Source organism: Chanodichthys erythropterus, chromosome 13 (genome assembly GCF_024489055.1).
Source record: "Chanodichthys erythropterus isolate Z2021 chromosome 13, ASM2448905v1, whole genome shotgun sequence".
In the NCBI taxonomy this organism is placed as follows: domain Eukaryota; kingdom Metazoa; phylum Chordata; class Actinopteri; order Cypriniformes; family Xenocyprididae; genus Chanodichthys; species Chanodichthys erythropterus.
The window spans coordinates 36452842-36474643 of NC_090233.1; the positions used below are offsets into that span (position 1 = coordinate 36452842).

Consider the following 21802-nt stretch of genomic DNA (forward strand, 5'->3'; position numbering starts at 1 on the left):
AAAAGACTGTTAAATGCCAAAACCTTGGTTCATTAAAATTATGATTTTAAAATGTTTTTGAAAGAGGTGTGTTATTTTAGCAAAAATATAGTTAAAATAGAAATTTTGTGAAATATTATTACAATTTAAAATAATGTTTTCTCTTGTAATGTATTTTAAAACATAATTTGTTCCTGTGATGGCAAAGCTGAATTTTCAGCAGTATTACTCCAGTCTTCAGTGTCACATGATCCTCATTTCTGAAGGATCATGTGACACTAATTTGGTGCTCAGGAAACATTTATTGTTATTATCAATGTTGACAATGTTTGTCTTGCTAAATTTTTTTGCAGAAACTTTTTTTTACAGAATTTTTATGTGAATGAAAAGCTTTTATTTAAATATTTGTATTTCTTTTGTAACATTATACTGTAAAGTCTTCATTATCAATATATACTGGTTTGCTTTATTTATTTCTCATAATATGTGAATTTTGTGCATCTCAGAACCGTGGAGATTGACAGTAGGTGAGCTACAGGTGGACTGCCATCCCAGATGTCAGGATGGAGTAGACAGACTGGCTGTATGCAGGGGGTTGTTAACTTGCTGCAGAAATGACATTCTCGTCAGTCACCATGGCAACCAGGGGGTACGAAATTACATAGACTGCTTTTACCAAGAATGATCCAAAGTGGAACATATAATTACTTACTCTTTCTTTTGTTTTATCAGACTCGTCTTCTCTTGAATGGGTTGTTCCCCTTCATCTCAGCACTTTGTGAAGAAAAGCTTGACTGTCATTACTATGTTTTTCAAGGTACAGGCTCTCTATCATCATGCGTCGTTCTGTAGATTGCTGGGTCTGTGCATGACTGCAGTGACAATAGTCATTGGTTGTATCCATGTGTGTTTTGTAGTTTTTACTATCTGGCTGAAAAGGCTGAAAGAATGTCTCAGTGAGGTTTGGGAAGTTACTGGTGCTCCTTTAGATTCAGACCTCCAACAGCAACTTACACAAATCATCTGGAACAATGCAGAGAGCCCGGTAAGCCTTCTGCGTCCTATTAAAAACAGAATATTCTTTATTTTAATGTATATGGGTTTGAACAAACCACTAAGTATGGTGTTAGATGGGCTCTTTTTTACTAGGGTCATGTGTTAAAACCACTCAGAACACCCTAGCAGTTTAGCACGGGCAAGAACCACTCATATTTTCTTCAAAACATTTAAAATCTATAATAAATGAAAAAATTAGCCATAACAGAAAACATCCATTCAGCTGGTCTTTCCTTCTTTATTTTAATTGTAGTTGGATGGTGTTGCAGAGGTGGCACGTAGTGCTTTCTGTCTCTTTATGGAGATATATGAGAAGGATTGTTTGCACTTTGGGAACGCAGAGAAAAGACTTTATTTGGAGTTATTGAACAGGATATCAGAACTGCCTTGGGAATCCAAAGCAAAATATTTACCACTTACTGCAATTTTACCATACACAGGAACAGACAAGGTAAGAGGAACTCAACATTCTACCCTATTTTTGTTTAACCCTCTGGTGCAGTTCACATTTTGTTTTTTTTGGCACTAGCTGTGCGAACACGAAAAGTTTAAATGGTCCTGAAAAAAAACGGTCACACTTGTGCTCCTCGCGGTCAAAAATGACAGCATTGGAAACTAATGAGAAGTGAATTTCATCTAGTGGAAACGTTTGGTACTGCACCCAAACAAAATCTTACTGAAAGCTCAAATTTGGAACACAACTTTAAATTTATAGCTTTGTTTTTCTCACTTTTTTTTTTAGAGTAAAACATGTTTTGGAAAAAAATATAGTTCATATAAATTTTTTTTTTTATTTTTATGCATTTTTCATAATAATAAACTTCTATAACTTTCCTTTTTTAACTTCATTTAACATTTTCAGGTCTAAACTCGATTAACAGGTAATAAATGGATCATGACTGTTCAATAAATATAATTTAGTGCCATTAAATCACAAAAATATATAAAATACAAAATATTAAATAAAAATTACTAAAATAAAATATATTACATTCATTTAATTGAAAAAAAAAAATCATTTTTGACCACAATGCAAGTAGCATGGTTTATTATTATTATTTTTTTTATTAATAATAATATAATACAATATTAAATTAATATTATATTATTATAATAATATAACAATATAATGTTATATATATCCTTTATAAATGTAATGTATTTTTATTCTGAATATTTTAAAGAATATATAATTTTTGTTTAATAAAAATAAAATTTAATTAAAATTATAAATAAAATAAATTATATGAATTATACATTCCATATATAAAGTATTATATATTATAAATTATAATAAATATATGTGTATACATTTATTTTTTAGGTAAATAATACATGATTTGGAAAATAAAAAGCTTTTTTTTTAGCTTTCTGAGAGGCTTATTAGCCTCAGTTCAGTATAAAATATAAATGAATGTTACTAAAATGCAATTTCTCTACTTAAAAGGTTCTGGATCTGTATCCCGCCCTTCCCTCTCACATCCTAAAATGCCTCTCCACCAATCACCTTTCTCCATGTGCCTCAGAAGTCTACAAATTCCTCCTTCAGGAACAGAAACGTGAGCTTTTAAAAAATGCATCCCAAGAACCCCCACCCACCGACCAAGACTTAGCCATTCAATGGGCTCGGAGATGGCAACCAGTCATCCTGGAGGCTTTGACTTCAGAATTAACTCTACTTCAAAATAATGCCTCTTGCCATCTTCTGCCATCAACACTACGTGCATTTCCAGGTGCTTTTAACAGTCTGCTGTCAGCTCTGGATCCCACAGCTCCCGGTCACCTTCATGCATGGGCCTGTGTCATGAGTGCCCAACGGGTCACAAGTGGACATTCCCTCTGGAGTGCAGACAGCCCCCATGCTCTCAAGACTCTCCGTCTTGCCCTCTCCTCTCTGGATGACAGCATCCGACTTGCAGCTGTGAACCTCCTCTGCTGCAGTCCAAAGACTAAAGAAGCCCCATCTCAAGTGGAGTATTCCACTCTGAGAGAATTCATCCCGCTCAATCTCAACAGCGAATCGTCACCGTTCCGTCAGCATCTTCAGGCAGCACTAAGGAAATTCTTGGTGAGAATAAGAGATAGTTGCATGGCAAGCATTAAGGGTCAAAATAGTAAAAAAGGACTCACAGAGGAAGAGGATGCAGAGCTTAAACAAGGAGTTGGTAAGACATTTTGAAAGTTTTGAAACTCTCAGGATGTTTAAATGGTACAAAAAACTATTTTTTTGTCAAAAGATGATCCCTTTAAGTCGTATTAAGTAGTATTTGCCTGGTCTCAAAATGGCCACCACCATATGTGGAAGGTTCCCTGATATGTAGAATATATCAACTTTTAAACATTTGTCAGAAGTACTATTCCTTCTTGTTTAGGTATAAATGTTTTAGAAATTAAAATTTGTTGTGAACTTTTAATCAATAGAACAGAAGTGAAATTGTGTGGATTTTTTTTTTCCTTAGAGTTTGTTGACTGGCTCTCCCAGCTGTCTTTGATCTATTTGACTCCTGACAGCAACTACCAAAGGAAGAAGACTGTCTTGCTCCTGCTGTCTGCAGTGCTGGAAACATGCACAGACACCTGGAGTCCAGATAGAAAGAAGGGACAACCACCTGGTAATGAAACAACACTTACAAAAACGTACCGTGGTAATATCATATTTTTGGGCATGTATGGTAGTACCATGGTTTCATTTGAAGTGCATTTGAATACATATTGTGGAATTCTTGATCTTTTACCTATTATTGATCTCTAACTTCAAACTGATATAATATAATAAAATGATATGAGGAATGGATTTGAGTTTTGTTTTGTTTTGTTTTTTTCCCCAGCCAATATGTCTGCTCTTATAGACTGGGCTAAAGTAAGGGGAAAGTGGGATTTCTTCTCAAAGTCAAAGCTGCTGGTCCTGATTGGATGTTTGGAGGATTCAACCAATGAGGTAAAACAAAATGAATATACACTGCTGTTCAAAAGTTTGGGGTCAATAAGATATTTTTTTAATTTAAAAAAAAAAGAAATGTATATTTGTATTCAGTAGGGTGCATTAAACTGAACAAAAGTGACAGTAAATACACACATAATGGAACAAAATATTTTTATTTCAAATCAATTTAAATTCTGTTCTTTTGAACTTTCTATTCATCAAATAATCCTGAATAAATTATCACTAACAATATTGAGCAAAATATTTAGCAACTGTTTTCAGCATTGATAATTATAAGAAATGTTTCTTATTACCAAATCAGCATATTAAATTGATTTCTTAAGGATCATGTGACACTGAAGACTGCAGTAATGACTGCTGAAAATTCAGCTTTGTCTTCTCAGGAATAAATTACATTTTAAAATATATTAAATTAAAAAAGTGATTTTTCACAATAGTACTGTTTTTACAGTATATTTAAAACAAAACCTGCAGCCTTGTTGAACATAAGAGACTTCTTTAAAAAACATAAAAAAATCTTAACAACCCCAAGCTTTGAATGGTAGACTATGCACAGCTGCAACCCTTGCCCCAGTTGTCCTGTAATATAATGCAGTTGCCTGACATGTTGTCCCTGTACTGTAGATCCGAGAGCTGTCTGCGGAGCTACTACTCCGATTTTTCCCTCCATCTCTCCCTGATGATGTCACAGCTGTGCTGTTTAGTCGGGCAGAACGGCTGCTCCAGAGCCCACGGGTCCAGGAGGCCCAGATGGGGGCACTGATGATCAAACTGCTCCTGCAGAAGTGAGCAGACATCTCTTATCTCTGTGTTTTATTATGAGAGAACACACATATACTGCCATTCAAAAGTTTGGTGTCTGAAAGATTTTTTTTAGAAGTCTGTTGTGCTTGCCAATCTGCATTTATTTGCTCAAAAATACAGTAAAAACACTGATATTATGAAATATTATTACAATTTCAAAAAACTGTTTTCTATTTTAATATATCTTACAATGTAATTTATTCCTGTGATGGCAAAGCTGAATTTTTAACATCATTACTGTCTTCAGAGTTACATGATCCTTCAGAAATCATTCTATGATGATGATTTGATGCTCAAGAAACATTTCTTATTTTTATTAGATTTGAAAGCAGTTGTGCTGCTTAATATTTTTGTGGAAACTGGAAAACATTTGCTTTACTTTGAATATTTATTAAATTTGTGTGTGTGCATTTCTGTATGATAGGGTGGATGGGGCATTTGAACAGGGGGAGAAACAGTCAGTTAAACTGATTACGTTCCTTCTGACCAAACTACAAAACCATTACCTCACTGCCAGGAATGACATGTTGCTTGCAGCTCGCACAACACCTATTCATGGTAAAAGCAAATAAAATCAGCTTAGTTTAGAGATCTGATCACCATTAAGCAGAAGTTTCACATCCAATATATCGAAAATATATGATGAAATAAGAATAATCCACAGATAAAATGTATTTTATCACTTCAGGCATTGTAAGTGCTCTGCAGAAGGGCTTGCTGGAGGTGCCAGGAGTCCTAGTGGAGTCAATAACCAAGAGTATTGCAGGAGACATTGTGTCTTTACTAGAAAAGCTCACTCTACTGCTGTTAGGTGTGCTGTATGGAGACCAGGACACTGAGGAGAAAGGTACGCTGAAAGTTGTTATGAAACAATATGCCTGAAGAGATTATCATCAGAAGACACTTTTCTTTTTGTCATAGATGTGCCTCCATCGTTCTGTGACATGGGGAATGCAATCAGTTCTCTAATTGGTCAGGGTGGTGTTGAGAGAGGGGGGCTTGATGAGGATGGAGAGGAGAATGTGTTGCTCTCTGAGGAACATAGTCTGGTGCTGACCTGCTGCTGGGTCTCCTTGAAGGTAAAGCTGATAGATCATCTACAAGAATTACAGAACATCAGCCGTTCTTTTATTTCATATTATTTTATTAATTATGGACAAAAAAGCAGCAAATCTTAAAGTGTTGTTTCTATTTTATTGTGTAATTGTGTGTATTGTGTCCCTGTTAAGTTAACATTTTATTGTATATTATATTATATTTTATTTTATCGTAAATACTTTATTTTATATTATTATATTTTATTGTAGTTGGACCAAAAAAGAAAAGTAGCCATATATATAGATAGATAGATAGATAGATAGATAGATAGATAGATAGATAGATAGATAGATAGATAGATAGATAGATAGATAGATAGATAGATAGATAGATAGATATAGATATATAGATAGATATATAGATAGATATATATAGATATAGATATATATATAGATATCATTTTTTTATATATTTATTTATTTATACATTTATTTAATTATTTATTATTGTTATTATTTTTTTTATGTTATTTTATTAACCATCAAACTAAATGATGCAAAGAGAACTAATAAATTTATATTTATATATATAAAATTAAACACATTTTATTTCAGCTAGTTGCCAAGACATTTCCCATTTTTATTTAGTTTAACTTTTTTTGTTTGTGTGTGAGCTTTGGTTTACAAGTATTATTATGTGTAACTAAGATATAATGTGTGGTCTTCTACTTTCCTGGTAGGAAATTGGTATTTTTCTAGGCTCCCTGGTGGAGAGAATCCTGTCACTTCACTGTAAAGAACTGACACTGACTGTGGAGGAACTCAGGAGGGCTTCCAAAGTGTTTAAAGACATTATTCTGAAATGTAGACACTGGGTAAGCACAGTTCATGCATAAATAAGTCCAATTTGCTCTTTTAACACTGATGTCCAAAGCATTTTTTCTACACTTAGTTTCACAGTATTGTCTGTTTGTGAACTTGTTCTGTCTTTTTCTCTCATCTTCCATTAGGGGGCAGTAGAGGGCTGCTGTATTGGCTTCACTAAATTCTGCAGGGCTCTTCTATGCAGCTCTGATCCAGAGATCAAGCAGATCCCTTCCATCATGTTACAACAGGTAGTATTGAGTAGGGGCTTCATTCTCAACTAGAGATTCATGAGATTAATAAATAATTTGTAAATCAGTAAATCATTTATTATTCATTGGTATATATTGTATTGTTAATTATATAAATTATTATAAGATTATTATATTGCATTAAATATTTTATTTTACTTCATTAGATTTTAATTTATCAAAGGTAGACTGAAAGGACACAAAAGTCAAAGAATGCACTCTCTCTCTCAACCCCCACCCCCCCAACAAGGGCCTTTCAGTTCTCCAGTCGCCCCGTAGTACATCAGTGACACGCCGTGCTGCCGGTTTACCCATGCTGATCTTAGGTGTCTTGGCTGCTGAGGATGCTAGCAAATCTCGCCCCCTATTGGCCCACACCATTAACACCCTTCTGAAGACGTCCGAAGCACCTCTGCCCCAGGACTGGGACCAAACCCTTGACTTACCACAGGTACAGTCATTGATCTAGCCATTAAATACACTACAGTTCAAAAGCTTGGCGCTGGTAAGATTTTTGAATGTTTTCGAATGAATTCTCTTATGCTCCCCAAGCCTGCATTTATTTGATCAAAATATAAATAAAAAATGTAATATTGTGAAATATTATTACAATTTAAAGGACCTGTTTTCTATTTTAATATATTTTAAAATGTAAACTATTCCTGTAACGGCAAAGCTGAATTTTCATCTACCATTACCGGGGATCAACGGCAAGGATTTTATGGTTCAAAATTTTTTACTTGCACTACCAAAATTTTCACTGGCCTCACCACAAAAAAATAAAAAAATAATAAATTTAAATAGTTATTGTTTTCATTATGTTTGACCATGCAATATTAATAAATAAGGTTATGATGACACCAAAATTCAGACACTAGTGATATTTCACAATTCTTGATTCCAATTTTGATATCACAACAAAAACTACTAGCCTAACTGAAATAAATTTCAAATATTATTAAAGACAAGTAACCATCAGTAATAAAATAAGAATAATTAATACCAACAGCACAAATAACTACAATAGAACAAACATACACATGAAAAAACAGTTTTTCAGGATTTTCAGGTAGGTCTAACAGTAGTTTTCAGGTACAGTAATCAAATCAATCAAATCAAATAACATTACAAATGAATTATAGATTAATCCTTATTAAAGTTACAAAAGTTATTCAGTCGAGACCAGTGAGTGATTTTCCTTTTCTTTGTCCTTTGTTGTTTAACATTAAAAACACAGACAGCAATCGTTAGATTACAGTGTTACACATACACACGTTAAAAATTTCTAAACTGTTTACATTTACTTAAGACATAATCAACTGTTTACTAGGATACTTGCCAAGACTGGTATTTTGACATAATTTTGTGAGAATTTGTCCATTCAACGAAAAGAAGACATGAAAGAGAACTCAGATCAGTTTCTCACAAAGCGCATGAGTACCGAATTTAGTTCTCTTTTGCATTTTCTTGCACTTGAATATTTAAATTGGCAAGGCTTAAAAACCGGTACAAATGATAAACTTTCCTGACGATGCAGCACTGGCCTGATCAGTCCGGGCCATCAGGAAGTCCTTATTGTCGAGCCCTAATTACTCCAGTCTTCAGTGTCACATGATCCTTCAGAAATCATTCTAATATGCTGATTTGGTGGTCAGAAAACATTTCTTATCAATGTTGAAAACATTTGTACTGTTTGTACTGCGTCTTTCCTAAATAAAAGTAATAATTTCTTTAAAAAAAACAAAATAAAATCATACTGATAACAAATTTTAAATAGTCATGTATATCTAAATAATTCTGGATCAAGCATGTAAAAAAAAAAAAAAAAGTGTAAGTGTCCTTAAAAGAGATCTCTCATTCCGTGATTCTCTCACAGGTGTGTGCTGTTCACACCCTTCAAGCACTGGTGAAGGGCTCCAGTCTGGGTGTAGCTGTTCTACAGTACACCCCCGTGGTGGCCATTCTGTCACTCACACTCCTTAGCTCGCCATGCTGGGCCATGAGGAACGCAGCCCTGCAGCTCTACAGTATGAGCCAGTCACACTCACTATGATTTTGACCATTGCAAAGAAGTCACGTGTTGACCTTTGACCTCATCTTCACTTTTAACTTGTCATAGGTTCTCTCTGCACCAGAATGTTGGGTCAACAGCCAGCCGGTCAAGAGGGCTCCGCTCATTCCGGCATGTCTTCTCCTTCTTTCTTCAACCTTTACCCAGCCCTGCAGCCCTTCCTCCTGGGGGCGCTGGAAAGTGCAGCTAAAGACCTACATGACTCCACCCTTCTCCTACATCCTTCCCTCTACCCTGTGCTCACTCTGCTTGCCAAACTACAGCCTGGTGCTGAGGAACAGACACGGTACGATGGACACTGTCATGCAAACAATCCAAATACATGATTATATTATATTATATTATATTATATTATATTATATTATATTATATTATATTATATTATATTATATTATATTATATTATATTATATTATATTATATTATATTAATTATATTGCTCAAAAGTTTGGATGTTTAAATCTGGCAAATGCCCTTTCCCCCGAGTAACCATCCATATCCACTCCTTGTTTTTCTGATTTGCTTGGTGTCTTTGTGTTTTCCTCAGGGCTCTGTCAGAATTCCTGCCTCCGCTATTCCTCCTAGCTGCCAGCCCAGTCTATGGCGTACGAGTGATGTCATCAAGAGCCCTAGTTGCTATGGTACCACTAAGTGAATATCTGGCAACTGTCCTGCAGTTGGTAGAAAAGCTGCCCGAATCACAAGACGTTGTGTGCTGTCACAACAGACTGCATGGCCAACTCCTACAGATAGAAGCCATACTGGCCAGGGCACTGAAAACTAACATGTAAGAGTAAAGAAGTATATCTCATGAACGAAATGCCACCGTAAGCTTAATATTTTGACACTTTTTGTCATTAGTTTGTGATTAGTTTACTGTCTCACTGACTGCACAAAGGTCTGAACATAAATATTAAAAGCAGTAGTCACAATCAGTGATTATTAAATTGTAATCTGAGTCTCTTTTTTTTTTTTTTTTTTTTTTTAGCAGTCGGTCATCTCTCAGTGAGGTTATGACCAGGTTTGAGTCCAGATTGTGGTTGGCATCTTTGAGGCAACAATGCCCGTTGGTGCGGATGGCATATGTGGATATAGTGAGGCTAATGAGAGGCCACTGCTCTGGTGCTTTCCTCACTCAGCTGTCCTCTCAACTACTGCAGGAGGTCCACAGGAGTCCAAACATACTAGAGGTGGGGCTTCGTGTCCAGTTCTACACAGCAAGTGAAATGTAAGACTTAATTGTGAATGTAACGTGGTGTTTTTAGGTTGGCTCTGCTGCATTCCACCAAAGTGCAGTGAACTTTCTGTGTGGGGATCCTGAGTGGTCGTGTCAGGTGTGGCAGAGTCTGGCCAATGGCAATGCAATAGTGAGGCTCTCATTGGTCAAGTCTGCTATAGAGGGGCATGGTTGGAGAGGAACAGACCTCCAGGAGGTTATTGAGAGAGCACTGCAGGTTAGTATAACCATAGCACTTCACTTTTACTACTGCACTGCCTCTCTATATGCTCAGTTGATTTTGTTGTAATTATTGTAGAATGACACTTTATTGCAAAGATACAATAATAACACTGAGATACAAATATACAATTATACAGCCTTTTATTGTGTGGGAATTATTAAGAAATTCAATGATAAAAAGTGAAAGTAAAGACATACAATAGATTTCCATTTCAAATCAGTTGTGTCATTTTGAACTTTATCCATCACAGTTTCTGCAAAAATATTAAGCAGCACAACTGTTCCAGCATTGATAATAATAAGAAATGTTACTTGAGCACCAAATCAAATGATTTCAGAAGACTCATGTGACACTAAAGAATGGAATATCAGGAAAAAATGACATTTTAAAATATATATAGAAGTATAGAGACAGTTAATTTAAAGGGTTAGTTCACCCAAAAATGAAAATTCTGTCATTAATTACTCACCCTCATATCGTTCTACACTCGTAAGACCTTCGTTCATCTTCAGAACACAAATTAAGATATTTTTGATCAAATCCGATGTCTACGTGAGGCCTGCATCGCCATCAATAACACTCCCTTTTTCAATGCCCAGAAAGCTACTGAAGACATATTTAAAACTGTTCATGTGACTACAGAGGTTCAACTTTTAATATTTAATATCTGAACCACTGATTTGAAACATAAGATTTGTAAAGCTTCGAAGCTTCATGAAGCATCCTTTTGAAATCGCCCATCATTAGATATTGTTGAATAAAGTCGTTATTTTTTTATTTTTTTTGGTGCATAAAAAGTATATTCGTCACTTTATAATATTAAGGTTAAACCGCTGTAGTCACATGAACTGTTTTAAATATGTTTTTAGTAGCTTTCTGTGCATTGGAAAAAAGGGACTGAGCCATTGGATTTAATCAAAAATATCTTCATTTCTGTTCTGAAAATGAACAAAGGTCTTACAGGTGTGGAACAACATGAGAGCGAGTAATTAATGACATAATTTTCATTTTTGGATGAACTAACCCTTTAAATAAAATTTAAATAATATTTTGTAATATTACTGTTTTTGTATTTGTACAAAAACAAATAGTTGTATTTGTATATATATATCAAATAAATGCAGCCTTGGTGAGTATTTCAAAAACATTTAAAAAATCTTACTGACCCCAAGCAGGTGTGTATCAATATTTGCTTTTTTACAAAAAGTCAATATATTCCTTCAATATAGTCAATATAGCCACAGAAATCCATTTTGCGTTTAACATCTCTAGGGAAGACCTGGCTCTTGGCTCTTGACAAACTCTTGTATTCCATCTATGCTGTTTTTTTGCTGATCAGCAAGATAGGCCAGGGGCCAAAGACATCCATCTAGCTTATTTGTTCATAAAATTAGGTAGATGGACCTTTTTGGCTAGTGCATCATGTCTTGCTGCCAGTGAGCGTGATTAAAAATGTCAAATTAAAAACCTTTCACCTTTTATAAATGCGTCTTCTAACCCCTGCAATCTGTTCAATTGATTTGTGCTCTGTGTAACTGTTGATGAAAGTCATTGTACTTCATCTGTGCCTGCTTTCACTTAGTTTGGGTTGTTTAGTTGCATTGTCTGTTGGATCATACAGGTCAGCAGTCTTTATTTATTTATAATATATTATTTATATTTAAATAAGTTTTTTTCCCTGAACCTACTGCTAATGTGGCCTTTTCTATCACTGGCTGGTAGCCAGTCCCAAATGTCAGCTAGATACAACTGAAGGAAATGAAAAACAATCAAGAGCTGTTTAAAATGCTGGGATAAATCAGGCTGTAGATCTTATTTGACACTTCATTTTTCTTGTGTGAAGGGGGCATGTTAGTCATTGTATTCAGTAATCGTTAAAAACAGACTGGGTTTGGACTTGGCCAGGATTTCCGCCCAGCCATCATGTGAGGTCAATGGAATATCAAACTCACACACCTGATGGGAGCTGCTCTACGTCGTGAAAGATGAAATATACTACAATCTTTTAGTGCCTTTTAAATCCATTCATAAGAAAGAAAAGAAAATATCATGATTGCAAAATAATAGATGGGTGGTTTTTGTTTTTTTAAATAATGTCAGGAAAGGGTGCTCTTGTATAACAGTATCCATCACCTGCAGGCCAACCTGAAGAAGGCGCTGTTGGACCAGAACGTGGAGTACAGGGGAGCATTCTTGACCACGTTAGTTGAGGTTATGACCCCAGAGGAAGAGAGTTTTGCCCTGCCCCCTCCCTGTCCTCCAAGGTTTGAGGAGACATGGCTGAAAGAGTGTATGGAGGTTCTATTTACTGATCTGGAGTCAGATAGAGGAGGACCTGTGCTGATCTCCACAGCTCTGTGTGCAGTCAGCCTGCTCCTTTCCCAGAGGTACACTCACATGTCATGCACCCTAATGTTAATATGTTTTAGCTTGATGTTATTCGATATTCTTGATGTTATTTATTTATTTTTTTTTCCATTCAGTATTTTTGTCAGTCAACATTAAATCCAAATTGATCCAATTTACTTTCCATACCACATTTCTGGTCTTACTGAGCATGATTCACTTTATTTCAAAGAAAAAAATGCAATGGCTTACTTGCCTATGAAACTACTTTCTTGTTAGGCAGGGGAAATAATGTTGACTAATAAACAAATAACTATTTAAACATTATTTTATGCTACTCTTGTAGGTAATGCAGTCTTTCTAAAGTCCTGCCAATAGTTAAAGAGTAGTTATCACACACAGTTTCTGCAAATCTCATGTTAATCTTGAGTACATATAGAGTAACAATGCATCCTTCATATCTATGAAAAGTCTTTAGTTTTGCCATAGAAAAAGCAGAGATCCTGGAGGCGTATCTGCCGTCAGTGCCGTGGGCGGAGCTAAAGAGCGCTCGCAGCTTCTGCGATGTTTGCTAGCTGCGACATCACTACAAATACAAAGGGAATAAAAGCGTTCATGTTGTTTACATTATATGCACTTGCACGCCGATTCCCAACAAAATACAGACATCTGATGCAGCCTTACTCGCCACACACGATCTGCAAATCCAGCACCGAACTGGGACTTGTTTACAAAGTATTCATCACCGAAACAAACAAACATACATGCACAACTCCATTGCTGCCCTGGAAAAACAAATTTCATCCACTGTTCCCTTAACGCTGGGTTCTTTGGGAAGCTGAAAAAGGTAATCTTTCCCATACAACAAAAAACACACTCCTTCAATGACAGGAGCTTCATCTCATTTCGGAGGCTGCGTCCTCCTGAGGTCACATTTGAAGGCTGCATACGTCATCAAGGATGTCTTATTTAAGAAAAGTAACCGTAATAAAATTGACTGATATTCATTGTGAGGTGTAAAATACAGTAAATTCTTTCTTACATTGCAATCTGACGGTACTTTTTCTTTAATGAGACCGATGATGTATGCAGCCTTCAAAGGGTGCAGCCCCTGAATTGGGACACAGCCATTGTTGAAAAATCTCTCGGGCTTCCGTAACCCGAGTGAAGCGCGTTGATGGGCGTGCTCTTGCTCTTGTTCTGGCTGATGTGTACACGCTTATCAGGGAGAAGTGCCTATACAAGGAATTCTGCTCTCTTTTGATGTCATACAGGCCATACTTGGGGAAAAAAAACTCTCCGAGACCTGTACCGAATCATTTGGTACAGAAATACTCCATCAAACTTCCAACTCGTGTTTTGAAACTTTGTCCATGTTTAGCATGAGAATCCAACTTTTCAACAGTGTAAATAAGTCAGAATGCATGAAATAGCATTACACCTCCCCTTTAACACACTAATTAATGTTGTTAATAAAGGTTACAGCAGTAATAGCAAAAAGCAATAGGTTTGAAAAAGAAGCATTACCATTGGTATACACTACTGTCTTATGCTCACCAAGACTGCATTTATTTAAGTAAAAATACAGTACAAACAATTTAACGCTGATTTGGTCCTCAAGAAAAATTACATAATCACAGTGAAAACGGTTGTGCGGCTTCATATTTTTGTGGAAACCCTTATACTTTTTTTTTTTTTTTAAGGATTTTTTTGACAAATAGAAAGTTCAATTGAACAGCATTTTTAAAACAGAAATCTCTCGTACCAAAGACTGTTAAAGTCCTTACTCTCACTTTTGAACATTTTAATTAATCCTTGCTGAATAAATGCATTAATTTCTGTGAAAAAAATGACTTTTTACTGACTCAAACTTTAGAATGGTAGTGTATGTTGCGATGCCTTTAAAAAGTGGGTGTTGGTAATGTTTCAGAAGGGATATAGATACATTTCTAAATAGATAAAGTTGTGTGTTCCATTTTATGTCAACTTACTGATGTTTCTGAGAAAGCAATAAGACTTTATAGGTGGCTAATGGCTTTACTTTGTTTGCCTGCCCTTCTCTCTCTCTTTCATTCTCTCTCAGTGTGGACTTGTCTTTGCTCCAGCGCTGGTGTAAGTTATTAGAGAAGCACAGATGTCCCGAAGCTCCTGAGGCACTCAGAATATCCTGTGCTCAGGCTCTGTGTCTGTGTGGCGTCTCTGTGGTGACCAGGAGCCTGACAGACAGACTTTTACTCGCAGAGCTCAGTACCAGGTATAATAAAAAGGGGTGCTTTCATAACTCCAGTTTGGGGAGTAAGTTAGACCTAAGTTATATTGGTTGTAAATTATATAGCTATATCTGGTTGACATAGATTAACAGATTTAACTTATGTTTCTGCATCTGGTGGATTTTAAGCTACATTTAATACTCAAAACAAACCAGGCTTTTGTTTTCAGAGATGTATTACTTATTTGTGTTTATTATTTGATATTTTCATCCCTCTGTATTTTGAAGCTTGATCAACACCGGTATCTACCTGCTTCAGGATGAGAGTCCACAGGTAAGAGCAAAGGCAGCTATCTTTGCCTCTCTGCTCTGCTGTTCTCGACAACCAGAAGCTCCTCAGAGATGCTTCTACATGCAGGTGAACCAGGCTCTGCACTCACTGCTGGACCTGCTCTTGGAAAGATTTTGGGATGCGAGTGGCGCTTTAGAGGCCTTAATGTGCCACTTACCTGACTGTGATCTGAATGTTTTGCTGAAGGAGTCCAAAGAGACACAGTATGTCAACCCACATACAGAAATTATCAATATTTAGGACAGTCATTATTGTTTTTTTGTTTATATTATTGTATGTTTACTGTTGTCATTGTTTTATTTTTTGTTTTCAGACCACATTCAGTTTGGGTTTTTATTAAATATAAGTATATATATCAACTTTTTTGACAGGAATTATTACTTTTATTCAACAAAGATGCATATAATTGATCAAAAGTGACAGTAAAGACTTTTTCATTGTTACAACATTTCTATTTGTAATACATTATATTGAATTTTCCATTCATAAAAGAATATCATCAAAGTATCACAGTTTCCTCAAAAATATTAAGCAACACAACTGTTTTCAACAGTGATAATAAGAAATGTTTCTTGAGCACCAAATCATCATACTGGAATGATTTCTGAAGGATCATGCGACACTGAAGACTGGAGTAATGATGCTGAAAATTTAGCTTTGCCATCACAGGACAAAAAAAAAATTAATTTATGATATTTCACAACTTTATTGTATTCTTTCAGCATTAAAAATATCTTACTGACCCCAAATTTGTAAACTGTAGTGTGGCTTGTAAAAAAATCTTATATAGGTTTTAATCTTTATATCTTTAAATATATTAAATATATTTATATCTTTATAATATACTTTATATCTTTAAATATATTTAAATATATTTATATCTTTAAATATATCTTTAAATAATAATATATTATTTTGCATACAAACTTCCTGTTTTCCTGTCTCTTACATTATTTTTGTGTTTTCTGTTGGTCAGATGCCGCAGTCTGTATGAGCGCGATGAAGCAAATGTGTTTGCAGAGCCATCTGTGATCTCAGAGCGCCTGTTGCAGTACCTATTGCATCTAGTTAAACATTACCCAGAATCCTCCACTCTCGCCAAGAACCTTGAGCACTGGGCCCGAAACAGTGCAGCCATCGTCAAAGAGAATCTCACAATTTGTATGCAACTTCAATTAGGTATGTAAGATTTACCAGATATCCATAATTGTTGTTTTTTCTTGTTGTTACATTAATTATCAATAATTAACTTCCTGATGCTCCTTTATAATTCAATACAAAACCTTATAATTACAATTGATATGATCTGTAATATTTATTAATGGTTTGTGCGTAGTCGTTGTTGTACATTTACGCATGTTATTTTTGTAATTATGTCTCTCATTTGTTGTCTAGGCAATGTCCTGAATCCTGATTGGCTGAGTTTGCTAATAGATCCCCGTTTCCATGGCGCTCTTTATGGCCTGTTCACTAGGGCGATTATACTACTTCAGCTGTTCAAGAAGTGTGATTCCATACGACCCCTACTCGACCCTTTGAGTTTATCTACAGACCTTCAGGATATTCAGAGACGGTTTGTCCTAAATGGAGTCTTCCTTCCTCAGGTCTTCACTGATGCACTAGCACAGACAGATTAATCTAGTGCCGTCACAGATCAGGGTTGCATTATTGCAGTTACAGGCTTAATTAAGCACAAAAAAACAGTGTAATCATTATTGATCCGGGAAAGCTGGCTCTGCATCGCCATATTGAGTGCAAACTATTCAAAAAGAAGAATAACAGTCCTTTGTTGTGCAATACAAGAGAGACAATAAAGAAAACCTTTGCTTGTCTACTTCACCAGCCAAAATCAAACACCAACTCCAGATCATTCTTGATGACTGTAGCTCTGAGTGTAGCACATCTAAATCTGAAACGGCTGAAAGATGCCATTGTTTCTGGATGGGTGAAATGGAGCACACTGCTAGCAGGGACAAACAGTCAGCAGTGACTCAAAGAATCAGCGAGCATGTGTATGTTTATGCATGTTCATATGCATGTGTTTGACTGCACCCACGTAACACCCTGAGGATGGTATATGTATTTTTAGTCAAATCTCTCTTTTGAACCATTCAATATCAACTGTGATGTATGCTTGTTTATTGATGCTTTATATATTTATAAAATAAAGATTTAATGATTTTTTTTAGAACTTATTGTCTAACCTTGATCTGTGACCCCAATAACAAAGGGGATAGTCTGTCCCCTTTAGAAAATGAAGTGCTGCTCTTTTTTTTTTGATGCTCCATCTCTGTGAACTCGGAGACTCATTCGTTTTATGTGGAGTGGTGGCACATATTTAGTTGCGATAACACTTCACAAAAGCCCAGACCGGTTTGAGCTGCCTCGAACCAACCTCAGAGCATCTTCTGACACACACAGCAGCAGCAATTAAGCCTCATTCAGGAGTTTCAGACTGTAAGTCCAGATCCGATGTTTGTGCATATTTGAAATCCGATTTAACAAGTGTGAACAGCAAAAACAATCACATGAAATGTCAATCACAAATCTGTTTCAAGCTACATTCGTATGTGGTTTGAAATCTTAATCAAATCACATTTCTGGAAATCATTTTTAGTCTGACTGATCTGATCAGATTTTGTGGTTTATGCGACTTTTTCATGTCATGTAAAATACAAACATCAGACGTTGTTATAGGAAGTATGCTGAAAGTCGCTGCAGAAACAAGGTTGTGTTGTTGTGGAGTGCCGGACGAGCAGAAAATGACTATTGTAGGGTGACCATATTTGGATTACCGAAAACCAGGACACTCGGCCCGGCAATGAGATACTCAAATGATACTCGAAATTTACTCAAAGATGCCTTATAATTACAATACATTTAAAGTAGGCCTATGCCTTCTCTGTATGGATAGAAAATTGTTATATTACAAAATACTATCTATAACCAAAGACACAAATTCAGATAGGCTTCTCAGAGGTTACTCAACATGTTTTATTATGACAAGTTTCAAAAATAATGAATGAAATAATGATATAAATAATGTCTCTTCTGTATCAGAAAAATAATAAATAACTAAAAAAAATACCTCTGCTATATTAGCGATCCAAATTTAACAGAAAATAACTCTCACAAACTTACAAAAACTAACAAAAAATATCTATATCTTTAGTTTTCTTCTTCATCCTCGTTTTCCTTTTTATCCTGTTTTTCTTCCTCATCCTCCTTGTTTGCCCATCTATATTTTGCTGTAGAGCTGATCTTTCCCAGCAGTTTTTTGTTACTTAACAAATAGCTAAGTATGAAAGTTAAAAATAAATTTCTATATTCCTGTCAGCTGTTACGTCGCAAGGTACGAAAGAAGAGCACAATGAACTGAACTCATAGTAGACGATAGCTGAAGGTGGCTCTGCTGTATCTGTTATTCAGTTACAGACGACTGCACAAATCATGCATACTAATCAAAACATATAAACTTTTACTTAGAAGTAAACAACTGTAGTTTAGGCATAAGTCAGCCGTGACGCTGAGAATATACCTTTATGGAATAATCCACTAATGTCTTGAGATACAATGTGAACTAATATTCTCAGTTGCACGTGCATTATTAATATATGGATATTAACTCATTAATATTCATGTATGCTCCGCCTTCGGAAACCGAAAATCTCGTAACACCGGTAAATTGAATGGCCCAATGAAAAACAATGAAAACCAGGACATTTTCATCACTTTATAAAAAACAACCAGGACGGCCAGGACAGGACGTGAAAACAGGACATGTCCTGGGAAAACAGGGTCACCCTAATATATTGGAGAGTTGGAGACATGTTTTGAGACCGACGGAGATGATGGCAAAGAAGACGTAGTAGTCCAGGGCAGTGGCTACACACTGTCATGTTGCATATAAGACAACATGTTTCTTGCAAACCCCTCCATGTTGCTGCTGGTGGTGTTTTTGGCATATGCCTACCAACGCAATATTATTACCATAGAAACCAATGCAGATATTCAGGAAAACAAAAGAGTGCAGCGGGACACACACATCTGATCTGAACAATTGCAATACACAGTATGGACAGTCACTAATATAGACCAGATTCCAATCGGATACGCAAATAATTGGATTTGGACTGACAGTGAGGACGTAGCCTTACTTGCACTCATACTCTTTTTCCTACCCTATTCCTTTCTTTTATGTCCAATAGATATTTTATTATTTTATGTCTTTCTTTCTCACTCTGTACCCTCTTTCTCATCCTCATCTTCTCTTTGCATAAGCCACTTCTACTCAGGTTTCACTGCAGTGGTAAATGCATCAAACAGTGATGTAATGGCTTTTGCGGCAACAGTAGAGTTGCCCTACCATAACAGCAAGGGAATAGTGCCTGCTTTATGCCACATTACAGGCTCATCTCCCAGGTTAAGTGTCCATTTTCTGCCCTCAGCATAGGACTAGTTGATGATTCATGCTTGGAATATGTACTCAGTTGCTGTGCAACACGCCTGCGTGTCACAGGACACAGTGTTAGGACGCAGCTGGGTATCCCAGTAGCCATCAGTGGAGCAGATGGTCTGAGTTTACAGCAAACACTGAAGAGATTCACACTCCTCTACAAATGCTTCAATTCTATTGTAAATGACCTATTGATTATTTTAGAGTTTAGAGGGGATACAGGTGGATTAAAAGAGCAATCTTGTGTAAGATTGTTTTATTATTTAAGATTAAGTATATATCCATTTTATAATATTTCTAGAAAGATTTAAAATATTTTAGAAAATTGTTTTAGGATTTGGAGAGAAGTAGGCCTTTTTCATTTGACTAGCCATTTTAAGAAACAAGAGCTCATAACTTTTAAATAAGCTATAAATGGGCTATTTCTGTTTTTGTTTTTTCAAACTATTTTAAAAGAGATGTATAATGTGAAACATCTGTAAAAACATCTGGCTTTTTCCACTCATTGTCTGCTGTCTTCGCTATACAAACCCATGACACTGGTTTAGTTTTATTATTATTATTTTAATCACAGTAGTTTGGTTGCAAAGTATCTTTGGACAGAACATAATGGTAATAATAAATGTGTTGAATAAATAATGTTTGTCCCTAGTTCAATTTTGGAGTAAATAGGATCTTTTTTATCATCTTTATTCACTGTACTGTTTATGACTATGCATCTGTCCTGAAAGCATTCATGATGTTCACTCTTTTTTTTTTCTTCCAAATAGCACATTTTAAACAAACCAGTCAAACAGGACTTCATAACAGGCTGAAACTGCAGAACAAACAGGAGTAATGACTGGGTGTCAAAAATAGTAATGACATAATCAACAAACTTGAAAACAAAGAAACGCTGTAGTTACTGAATGTCTGATCTCTCTCGCACTCATCTGCTTGGGTGCACAACTCACAAAAAAGAGCTGCCAACCTGGCTCCAATTTTACTTTGGAAACTTTGTGTAATTACTTTGGAAAATAAAAGTGGGTCAGTTAACCAGTGCCATGGAAAAAAAAGAAAACTATCTGGTCAAATTAAATCTAATTGCTTACTTCCATGCATCAAAATGCCATGAAAACCTTGACATAATTTCCAAGATTTCAAAAAATTCTGATCTGATAAAAAAGACATTGTGCTTCTAGATTAATGGTGGACTGCAGCAGACAATGTGACACTGATCTTACTGTGCTGAACAGTGCAGAACTATTGAAAACAGATAGCTGTATTTATAATAGTTGTGTACTGTACTTGACAAAAGGAATGCACTTAAAACAAAGGGAAATGTCAGAATAGAGTTGTCCAGAATGTACCACTGAGAAAATCTTAACAAAAGAGCATGACTCACAAAGCATGTGTTTTTCATCTATTCTGAGAGGACAACTTTTTCAGAAGCTGAATAGCTTACACTGATCATGTCATCACTAATGAACCCTGTGTTTTCCTCCTTTTGATAGTGTCTCCTCAGGAGACCCTCTGCTTCCTTGTAAATAATAGAGGCGCTCATTGTTCCTTTATCTCCTAATGAAGTTCTGCTCTGTCAGATTTGTTTAACAAGAATGGATGACATGACTGCATTGATGGTGCTGTAATGATGAATTTGTGTGCAGGTTTTGTCCCATTTCATTCTTTGAAAACTCATGTTGCATAAAAGCTCATTCAGGCACATAGCTTTCATCAGGAAAGATAGCAATGATATCTTATATGACTGCTTCAAATTGTAAATTTGACTCTAAGGAAATATGTCTGAAAGGGGTCCGGTTGTGTCATCTGAGAATGATATGAAATATATATAATTTCAATTATTATATTTAATATATTATTATATTATATAAAAAGTCCATTCATAAAATAAGTGTGGGACTTGGGACTTAATATACGCACGCATACACAATAAATCACGTAGCTATACTGCATGTTTTTGGATAGTGGGTGAAA

At 35.6% G+C, this 21802-nt stretch overlaps 1 protein-coding gene across 2 annotated transcripts in view; it reads left to right on the forward strand.

Moving 5' to 3' along the window:
- The window catches only part of si:ch211-225b11.4 (tRNA (32-2'-O)-methyltransferase regulator THADA), a 20747-nt gene extending 3254 nt beyond the window's left edge, over positions 1–17493 (forward strand). Inside the window, exons 8-31 of one of the 2 annotated variants that reach the window (XM_067406744.1) lie at positions 486–628; positions 712–796; positions 897–1024; positions 1289–1486; positions 2483–3200; positions 3495–3647; positions 3864–3973; positions 4604–4764; positions 5208–5341; positions 5472–5630; positions 5705–5862; positions 6561–6695; positions 6831–6935; positions 7186–7386; positions 8812–8962; positions 9055–9292; positions 9553–9792; positions 9994–10195; positions 10271–10459; positions 12605–12852; positions 14895–15065; positions 15309–15575; positions 16349–16551; positions 16768–17493. In XM_067406744.1, coding sequence (XP_067262845.1) covers positions 486–628; positions 712–796; positions 897–1024; positions 1289–1486; positions 2483–3200; positions 3495–3647; positions 3864–3973; positions 4604–4764; positions 5208–5341; positions 5472–5630; positions 5705–5862; positions 6561–6695; positions 6831–6935; positions 7186–7386; positions 8812–8962; positions 9055–9292; positions 9553–9792; positions 9994–10195; positions 10271–10459; positions 12605–12852; positions 14895–15065; positions 15309–15575; positions 16349–16551; positions 16768–17009 — 4739 coding nt within the window. In that variant the 3' untranslated portion in view covers positions 17010–17493. Of the gene's footprint in view, positions 1–485; positions 629–711; positions 797–896; positions 1025–1288; positions 1487–2482; positions 3201–3494; positions 3648–3863; positions 3974–4603; positions 4765–5207; positions 5342–5471; positions 5631–5704; positions 5863–6560; positions 6696–6830; positions 6936–7185; positions 7387–8811; positions 8963–9054; positions 9293–9552; positions 9793–9993; positions 10196–10270; positions 10460–12604; positions 12853–14894; positions 15066–15308; positions 15576–16348; positions 16552–16767 lie in introns of those variants that run through there. The other variant, XM_067406743.1, reaches the window with a different exon arrangement.
- Positions 17494–21802: the final 4309 nt, after the last annotated feature.